Consider the following 11,216-nt stretch of genomic DNA (forward strand, 5'->3'; position numbering starts at 1 on the left):
GGAGTTATCAACCTGCCTATATTTTTCCGCCTCTAGTTCTTCTTCCAAGAGTGATTTCCAAGATCATCATGGAGCAATCATTTGTACTGCTGGTGGCTCCAGCATGGGCTCACAGGTTTTGGTATGCGGATCTTGTTCGGATGTCCAGTTGCCAACCATGGCCACTTCCACTAAGGCTAGACTTTCTATCTCAAAGTCAATTTTTCCATCAGGATCTCAAATCATTAAATTTGAAGGTATGGAAATTGAACGCTTAGTGCTTAGTCATAGAGGTTTCTCTGACTCAGTGAATAATTAATACTATGTTGCAGGCTCGTAAATCTGTTTCTAGAAAGATTTATTATTGAGTTTGGAAGACTTACATTTCATGGTGTTCTTCTCATAAATTAATTTGGTTTTGAAGGCTTTACAGGCTCCTCCGTTTGAGCCTATGCATTCTTTGGACATTAAATTGCTTTCTTGGAAAGTGTTGTTTCTTTTGGCCATCTCTTCTGCTAGAAGAGTTTCTGAATTATCTGCTCTTTTTTGTGAGTCTCCTTTTCTGATTTTTCATCAGGATAAGGCAGTTTTGTGGACCTCATTTAAATTCTTACCTAAAGTTGTGAATTCCAACAAAATTAGTCGGGAAATTGTTGTCCCTTCTTTGTGTCCCCATCCTAAGAATTCTTTGGAAAGATCTTTACATTCTTTGGATGTGGTGAGAGCTTTGAAATATTATGTTGAAGCTACTAAAGATTTCAGGAAGACTTCTAGTCTATTTGTTATCTTTTCTGTTTCTAGGAAAGGTCAGAGGGCTTCTGCCATTTCTTTGGCATCTTGGTTAAAGCTTTTGATTCATCATGCTTATTTGGAGTCGGGTAAATCCCCGCCTCAGAGGATTACAGCTCATTCTACTAGGTCAGTTTCCACTTCCTGGGCTTTTAAGAAGGAAGCTTCAGTTGATCAGATTTGCAAAGCAGGAACTTGGTCTTCTTTGCATACATATTACTAAGTTCTACCATTTGATGTTTTTTCTTCTTCAGAAACAGTTTTTGGTAGTAAAGTTCTTCAGGCAGCTGTTTCAGTTTGATTCTTCTGCTTATAATTTCAGTTTCTGTTTTTTTTCTTATAAGATTAAAATTTATGATTTGGGTTGTGGATTAATTTTTTTAGCGGAATTGGCTGTCTTTATTTTTTATCCCTCCCTCTCTAGTGACTCTTGCGTGGAGTTCCACAACTTGGGTATTGCTATCCCATAAGTCACTAGCTCATGGACTCTTGCCAATTACATGAAAGAAAACATAATTTATGTAAGAATTTACCTGATAAATTCATTTCTTTCATATTGGCAAGAGTCCATGAGGCCCACCCTTTTTATGGTGGTTATGATTTTTTTTATAAAGCACAATTATTCCAATTCCTTTGTTAATGCTTTTGCTCCTTTCTTTATCACACTTCTTAGCTATTCGTAAGACTGAATTGTGGGTGTGGTGAGGGGTGTATTTATAGGCATTTTGAGGTTTGGGAAACTTTGCCCCTCCTGATAGGATTGTATATCCCATACGTCACTAGCTCATGGACTCTTGCCAATATGAAAGAAATGAATTTATCAGGTAAATTCTTACATAAATTATGTTTTTTCTATGGCTCACACATGCATGTTCTATATTGCATTGGGCAACCAGTAAAGAAAAGTAATCCCTATTGCAAATGCTTAGTTCAAGCTACTGACAATCTACTTTATTAACTATTAAAGATATACTTGTCATTACTATACTTATGTATTACCCCTCTTAAAATATATTTGAATCACCCTTCATATACAACCTTTATTAACCCAAATAGTATAAAAAAATAAGCTTCATTATCAAACTGCATGTGTATGTCAAGTACACTCTGTGTTTTAGCTTGAATTTGATTCCTTATGTATTTTTGTTATGAATGTATAGTCAAATTATAGTGTAATAAGTATTTAACATGACACTGTTTATCAAGCTTAAATTCAGGATATACTAGGATGTTAGCAATTAAACAAGAAACCTTCTACTCACCTTCTGTCTTTTTCCAGTATACTTTCACCTGAAGTTGATTTTCCTGGTAAAATGGAGCACCAATTTCAAGCATGCGAGCTGTTCTCTTTCTCTGAGGGGGCACTATTGTATCAGTCTTTATTTTGCTGACTTTTGGTTCTTGCTCCTCTGAAATAATCCAGTCAGTTATTAAATATAAACCCACAGAGTGTAAAGTAATAGAAGTAAAGTATATAATGCATTAATACCATGTAATTACAAGACACTTCTGTTACCTTTCTCTACAATAACATGCCAGCCAAGTCTAAACATTTTTAAAACAAAGTAACATATTGCTTTTCTGCAATTGTTTTTCAAAAGCCAACCCCCATCAACAACATTTAGAGGAGCCAATCTGGGCTTGCCTCTGTAGCTGACAAGGCTAACCACAGTCATTAGGTTAGTAAAGTACATTGTTTTGCAGTTATCATTAGTTAAAGCTATTAGGCAATATATGTAGCAGGTTTAGCCTTGAAACGTCTGCAGTGTGCTTTTGCAGTTCACAATTAGGAAATCCCCAATTTTCTAAAATAAATTACATGAAAAGTGGCCAAAATAAATAATAAAAGTATATTGCAAAGCTGTTTTAATGTTTAAAAAGGGTTAATGTACATAACTAAACATTTGATATTAAATATATGATAAAATATCATGGAATATACTGTCTCTTTAGTCTTACTGGGGAATAATTACAGTGCAAAATAGGTATATATTTATAATATTTTTGTCAATGTCAGTGTGTAAAAATATTCCCAAAACTAACATACAATATTTCACCACATATATTAAAGGGACATGAAACGCCAAAAAATTATTTCATGATTCAGATAAAGAACACAATTTTAAACAACTTTCCAATTTACTTCTATTATTTCATTTGCTTCCTTCTCTTGTTATCCTTTGCTGAAAGTTTTATATAGGCAAACTCAGGAGCAGCAGATAACCTAGGTTCTAGCTGTTGATTGGTGGCTGCATATATATATATATATATATATATATATATATATATATATATATATATAAATTGTCATTGGCTCACCCATGTGTTCAGTTAGAAACCATTAGTACATTGCTGTTCCTTCAACAAATCATACCAAGAGAATGAAACAAATTAGATAATAGAAGTAAATTAGAAAGTTTTTTAAAATTGTGTTCTCTATCTGAATAATGAAAGAACAATTTTGGGTTTCATGTCCCTTTAACTAAAAATATCCATAAATATTACAGCAGGTATTCAACTTTATGCTTCTAAAGTTTAATGTAATAGAGGATAGGATATTAACACTTTGTGCAATTGTGCAGTAATGTTGTTAATAGTATATTTTCCCCCTATTAATCATCCACCATCCAAAATTATATATTTTTTTTACTCTTACAAATACTACTAAATGAACATTACAGAAAATCTCACAACAAAGTTATATAGCAAAAGATAACACTTACTTTTCGAGGGTGGTGGTGTAGAGGAGAAGTAAAGTGAAACCTTTGTACTTTTTAGACGCACTTGTCCCCAGTATGTAATGGCTTGTATTTCTACCATATAGTTGCTACTTGGTTGAAGTCCATCCAAAATGACAAAGTTGTGAGACTGCAGTTGGATTAAAAATTGACGTAAATAAATTTAATAAAAGAAACAACAAATTTACAAATTAAACATTATACTATGTTTATATACAGTATATATACACAGAAGGATATGAGATGGCGCTAGATACATCTATTTTTTAGACAAGTCTGAGGGACTTATCTTAGTTTTCTATTTTTGTACTGGCTGCTTCCTTCCTCTGAATATATTATAGATTAATATCTTACAGAATCAATACATTACAGAAATAGGAATCCTTTGGGTGTGAGCACTTTGGGGCTTGTCTGAGGACACTCCTTGTAATCAGATATTCTAGCTTTTGTTAATATATATATATATATATATATATATATATATATATATATATATATATATACAGACAAACAGATTTATAAGGGGTCGATTTATTGTCGGATGGACATGATCTGCTGTAGCTGCTTAATAAATGTACCCCATAGTCTATATATATATATATATATATATATATATATATATATAAAATACCTATTACAGCATAAAGAAAAGAGTACCTCACCTAACCCTTGAGAAAATGCCAGTGCACTGTATAGAAACTTGAATAAAAGCCAACTGGGAGTGGCAAATTGTCATATCTGATTCGCCTCATCCTATTTACTATGTTAACCTGTGGCAAGGATAAATACACCTAGCACTACACTGATCTTGATTCTGACATAATTCCTAACAAAATTAGTCATTTAATAACATAAACATGTGCAACATGGTTGATATAATGTATAATCACTGATTTATACACAAATAAATGTCATGATGGTATTATAAAACATAAATAGCTAAAAACAATAAAAAAAACAATGTAAGCGTAACTTTAAAGGACACTAAACACTTCTGATCATGGGTGCTGCCATCATGGAACTGCAGTTATCTGAAGAAAGAGTTACTGCAAATGTGCAAACAGGTCAGCACTGCAATATAGTTAAAGATACATTTCAACATGGCGGCACCCATGACTAGAGGAAGATGGGGAATAACCTCAGTACTATGATTATAAAATGTATTTAGTGTTTAATGTCCCTTTAACACTCTACACTTACTATAAAATAAACCATAGTATAAAAAAACACAACACAAGTCTCTGAGAAAGTCATATCTAGAGGGGCTGTACTAACATGCGGCAAATCAAGTAGCACATGGGCTATAGTTATAGCACATGATTAACGGCCATGTAGGCCAAAACGTTGCCTTTTACTGTCTTGAGAAGCTGAATGTTCCTCTAATAAACATTTTTTTAAATTGTATACTATGTGCTGCTGTCACATATTCTTTTGTGGGACTGCTGTCATTATGGAACCTAGGTTACACGACAGGTATCTAAAGGACAGTTGTACATGTTCTAGAATGTAGACAGTTCTAGAATGTAGTGAAAGAAAGATTTCAACGTTGTGACAGCCATGGCTAGAGGGGGTGGAGAATAACCTCAATATAATTCTTATAAAATGTATTTAGAGTTCAATGTCTCTTTAAGGCATCCCAAAAGTTTCTTGAATGGTAAATCTCTAAGCAGCCCTTATAGCATTAAATATGTCAGAAACGAATATATGGATATTAACAGAATGTAAACCATATGGATACCATATGGATATTAACAGAACAGTCCTCTGAGTATAGATACTTAGGGGCCGATTTACTATATGGCGGGCGGACATGATTCGCTGTAGAGAATCATGTCTGCCCGACATCGATAAATGCCGACAGCATACCCTGTCGGTATTTATTATTACACAAGCATTTCTTGTGAAATGCTTTTGCAATGACGCCCCTACACATGCGGGGTGTCAATCATCCCGATCGTTTCTGATCGGGATTATTGCAGTCCACCACCTCAGAGGTGGTGGATAAGTTAAGTAGCAGCGGTCTTGCAATCGCTGTTTCTTAGCTCCTGATTCCGGTGAGCCAGAAGGCTCGCGAAGAATGAGCAGCAAACGCTGCTTAATAAATCGGCCCCTTAAAGTCAGATGTCTAATTTGTCTAATGGCAAACAAATTCCAAACCCCTATTTTGCTGTTAACAAACATTTATATATTATGCTACAATAATATAACCAATAAGATGTTATGTTTTACCCCTTCTGTTGTCTTTCTCCTCTTCTTCTTAGTTGCAACCACAGATTTGGTATTTGTAGTCCAACTCCAAAAGACTTTATAATGATGTATGGGGATATCAGGTTCCTCTGCAAGATCCCATACAATTCGAACAGCTATTGTACCATCATTGTTTGTAGTAAAATTAGCAATCTTTAGATTAGTTGGTGCAGGTGGAGGTGAAGGATCTGTAACATAAATGAGATGGTATCTTAAAAGGATACAAATGTCATTATATAATAACCCTGTTTTGGTAATTTAAAATATACAGTATAACATGATAGAGATATATATAGACAGACAGATCGATCGATCGATCGATAAAGATAGATAGAAATAACATATTAATTCATTTTACATTTCCCTTGTAGATTTCCAAAAAGACACGTGAGATTTGTAAATGTAATTTATTATTTCATGAATGTTCCTTGGTAACTATGTGCTTAACTGGCTACATGAGTATGTTTCGTTGACTGACTCAAAGTTATAGTCCAGCTCAGGTATGGCAGTGAATTTTAGTTCATAAATGGGAACTTAACTATGCGTTTAATACATTTCTGTGGGTTAAACACATAAATAACAACAGGAATGTGTAAAATAAAACATGCTAATATATTAAATGCTAAATATATTGATGTTTTTAAAGAAAAGATTAATTTGAGACTAGTTTGTGCTGCCATGTTGAAACATAGGGGCCAATTTATCATGGCCTGAATGGGGTTGTATATCCCTGTTTCCGCACGAGCCTTCAGTCTTGCCGGAAACAGAAGTTAAGAAGCAGCGGTCTTAAGACAGCTGCTCCATAACTCGTATGCCTCCTCTGAGGCGGCGGACATCAATCCGCCCAATCTCATACAATCAAGTTGATTGATACCCCCCTGCTTGCGGCCGATTGGCCGTAAATCTGCAGGAGGCGGCATTGCACAAGCTTGCTTGTACAATGATAAATGCCGACAGAGTATTCTGTCGGCATTTATCGATGTCTAGCGGACATGATTCACTACAGCAGATCATATCCGCCAGATAAATCAGCCCCATAGACTTTGCTTATCTAATCTCCTCTGATGAAGACAGGTAGGAATAGAATGTGCTAGTGTGGAATATAACAGTGTTAAGATAGTTACTGTATCACCAAGATAACAGGCTTTTAAATCTAGGACAAATAAATAAAAAAATGGCAGAATTGGAAAGGGGTACAAATAAAAAAATGAATGTATAGTTCAAATTAATTTTACTATGCAAAATTAAAAGATTTTATATTTAATCTCAAAGTGTTTAATGTCCACTTATTGAATTAGTATGCCCATTAAAATTTTGTAGAAATTTTGTAAAAATATCCTAGTCAAAATCTTCAATTTTCTGGTCACAAAAGAACAGCTGCATGGTAACCCTAATGACCAGTAGAATGTATTATCCATTTTGCTGAACATAGTTATAAATAAGCATGCCTAAGGGTACAGAAGAACCAACACAGGAATAAAAACAGACTTCTATGGAGCAGACTAAGCACTTTTTACGTAAGTTTGTTTACTGACTGCACCACTCTTTCTCCCACTTAGCTTAAATGACACAAACTTCCTTGTCTTGATTAAACTTCCACCTACACACGCTGTTTGCTATTTTTGTCTTCAGCTGTAAACTAAAATAAGCTTTCTACGTAGTTCAATACGCAAAAACATATGGCAGGCATAAACATTATTTTTAACAACTTATTCAATAAACGGTTTCCTGGGAGGAATTTGATCACATATATATTCAATTTTAACTTGGAAATAAGAGAACAGTACTATTTTTAAGTTACTTGATAACTTGTTATTGTTCTTTAATCTGCTATTCCAAAAAGGAAACAAAGAGTGCAATGTATATATAAGTATGTAGGAAAACACAAATGATTCAATTAAAGCAGAACATTTGGGTTCTGTTTACATGCATTCATTGTGACCCATCTCTTCTCAATTTGATGAATGTCACAGTAAAGTCAAAGAATTGTATTTCACCTGAGTCTTGCTGAAAACAAAAATAATAGGTCAAGTGTAGAGTCACTCCCAAATTGAGACAAAAAGAACAATCTTGAAAGCTTTTTAAAAATGATGTCAAGCATTCTTTAACTTTAGCATGCACCTGGATGTTTTTACAGAAGTAAATGAGCTATATAATATGCTTCCATGCTCGTTGCTTTATTTAAATGATTCACATTATAATTGGAACAGCCAGTCTTTTTTATACATATATTTTTACTACAATAGTGAAATAAAAAAATCTATAGTTTTATCTTAAACAATCCTCAGTTTTAATTAAACATGTGGAATATTGTTCATTATGAACATAATATTTATTTAATTCTAGGCAATAACTTATAGCCTTAGATGTTTAATCGTCATTTCATTACTGTGAAAGTAAGACTATAAATATATATATATATATATATATATATATATATATATAAAATTGGTTTTCCATATCCTTGCACTTACTTATAATCCATATATATGCCTGGGTGCAACTTCAAAATCCTTGTATTCAATTGCATGTTTTTAAAAAGGTACTCACGGGATTTTTATGTAATAATGTAAATCTCCTTGATTTTCAATCCATTAAAACATGTTGACGTTTCGGCTGAGATACCAGGCTTTTTCAATACAACAACATACAGTGTATACTATCTAAAAAGTGATCACAAACATGTGATTTTACATATATATATATATATATATATATATATATATCCACAGTGGACCCATCACTCACATCATCGATACACCCTCTGGGTGCATTTTTTTCAAACAATTACCAAAAATTAAAGGTACGCTCCGGTTTTAACAAACATGATTATTTACTGTATTTCATTTTTGGTATATATAATATCTATATCTATATTTATCTATATATATATATATATATATATATATATATATATACGCACACTCACACATACAGGGTACATATGCCAACATCCGAAATTCCAAAATCCAAACTTATTCTGAAATCTAAACTTTTTAATTATATGTTTTTTAAATAAAATTATCCAAGATTACTATTGTAATCACAATGTTCTCTGACTGTATCTTTGATTTGTTTTTGTTTTTTGTGTTATAAAATGCAAATACTAGTATTTATTTAAAATTTATTTTAAAACTTTCATTATTTATTGTTCTCTTTTCCTATAATTTAATTCTGAAAATTGGGGGTTTTCCATCTCGTATTAAAAGTGGAAGTGTAGACTCCATACTTAACACTGCTATACTCCACACAATAATTGGTTCTACATTCTAGTGACCCATTTCTAATTGTTCCTAATTTGCCTCATCAGAGAAACGAAAACCTAGGTAACAACATGGTGTCCTCTGTTGCTTTAAAGAAATGAAATGATAGAAATGATAATGTTACAAGTATTTATACAAATAATATAGATTTTTATAAAAAAATAAACTGCATTTTATTCTCAAGATAATTGTTGCTTTGAATATATCACTCTAACTAGCATATATTTTGGGGCATATTTATGATTGTGCGAGCGGACATGATCCGATATAGCGGATCATGTCCACTGCACATCGATAAATGTCGACAGCATACGCTCTCTGCATTTATCATTGCACCAGCAGTTCTTGTGAACTGCTGGTGCAATTCCGCCCCCTGCAGATTCGCTGCCAATCAGCCGCTAGCAGGGGGTGTCAATAAACCCGATCGGGATGATTTCTGTCGATTTCTGTACGCCACCTCAGAGCAGGCAGACAGGTTATGGAGCAGCTGTCTTTAGACCGCTGCTTCATAACTTTTGTTTCCGGCGAGCCTTCAGCTTGATCAATATGCCCCTTAGTGTTTAATATCAATTTAATAATACAATTTGTATATCACTATTCATTTTTTAATTACATTTGTTAATGTCTTTAAAGTTTATATATTTAGAAGCAAAGAAGTTGATACAAAATACAAAGAGGGTTAACTTTATTTGTGCAGGGTCTGTTACTTCCTGTCACAGCCCCACATAGGAGTTGTGGTCTCTACAGGATTGCAAAGAAGTAGGTTTGCCTTTGAGTTGGTTGCTAGGAGACACTTATAATAGCTCCAGACCATTTATTGGCCATGCTCAGGAGAGGACTTTTGCTGCAAAAATGTGTGGCAGTAAAACTTAAAGGGACAGTCTAGGTAAAAATAAACTTTCATGATTCAGATAGAGCATGTAATTTTAAACAATTTTCCAATTTACTTTTATCACCAATTTTGCTTTGTTCTCTTGGTATTCTTAGTTGAAAGCTTAACCTAGGAGGTTCATATGCTAATTTCTTAGACCTTGAAGGACACCTCTTTTCAGAATGCATTTTAACAGTTTTTCACCACTAGAGGGTGTTAGTTCATGTATTTCTTATAGATAACACTGTGCACGTGAAGTTATCTGGGAGCAGGCACTGATTGGCTAAACTGCAAGTCTGTCAAAAGAACTGAAATAAAGGGGCAGTTTGCAGAGGCTTAGATACAAGATAATCACAGAGGTTAAAAGTATATTAATATAACTGTGTTGGTTATGCAAAACTAGAGAATGGGTAATAAAGGGATTATCTATCTTTTAAAACAATACAAATTCTGGTGTAGACTGTCCCTTTAAGATATGTAATGTTAGCTCTCTTATCTAGCTGCGGGCAGTGATAACACTGAGCATTTTTAAGTGCACATTTGGCAAGAAAAAAAAGTGTTGTATGCTTTTTTTTTAATACAATCTGTTTATTTTTATGTTTACTTAAATAGAACATATTTGTTTTTTACTTAAAGGGATACTAAATCCAATTTTTGTATTTAATGATTCAGATAGAGGATGCAATTTTAAGCAACTTTTTAATTTACTCCTTCTATCAACTTTTATTCCTTCTCTTGCTATCTTTATTTAAAAAAAGGGAATTTAAATCTTAGGAGCCCGCCCATTTTAGGTTCAGTACCATGGATAGCGCTTGCTTATTGGTGGATACAGTTAGCAAACCAATAAGCAAGCATAACCCAGGTTCTCAACCAAAAATGGGCTGGCTCTTAAGCTTTACACTCCTGATTTTTAAATAAGTATAGCAAGAGAACGAAGAAAAATTGATAATAGGAGTAAATTAGGAAGTTGTTAAAAATTGCATGTTCTATCTGAATCATTAAAGAAAAAATATTGGGTTTAGTTTCCCTTTAAGCAGCATTGTTTCATATTTCTTCAAATAGAATCTCAGTAGATGCTTAATATGATAAAAACAGATTACAAAATATTTGCATTTTCATAATGGCATTTTCTATTATAGTGAATGATGGTGGACATATGCCTGTATTATAGCAGATAATTAGTAGGACCAGGTCTCCCCATGTGCTCAACTGAACATTGGCATTCATTGCCACTTAACGATGATTCTCTTAAGCATATTGAAGCCAATGAGAATTAATATCCAAGAGTTTCCTTTGATAAAGGGAATATTAGCATTTGCTTACAAAAAG

The 11,216-nt window shown here is 33.4% G+C and overlaps 1 protein-coding gene across 1 annotated transcript in view; it reads right to left on the reverse strand.

Moving 5' to 3' along the window:
- ANOS1 (anosmin 1) overlaps positions 1 to 11,216 on the reverse strand; it is a 210,802-nt gene that overhangs the window by 43,940 nt on the left and 155,646 nt on the right. Inside the window, 3 exon segments of the mRNA XM_053706453.1 lie at positions 2,031 to 2,177; positions 3,492 to 3,636; positions 5,736 to 5,941. Of these exon segments, the coding sequence (XP_053562428.1) occupies positions 2,031 to 2,177; positions 3,492 to 3,636; positions 5,736 to 5,941 (498 nt within the window).

Source organism: Bombina bombina, chromosome 3, assembly GCF_027579735.1.
Source record: "Bombina bombina isolate aBomBom1 chromosome 3, aBomBom1.pri, whole genome shotgun sequence".
Lineage (NCBI taxonomy): Eukaryota > Metazoa > Chordata > Amphibia > Anura > Bombinatoridae > Bombina > Bombina bombina.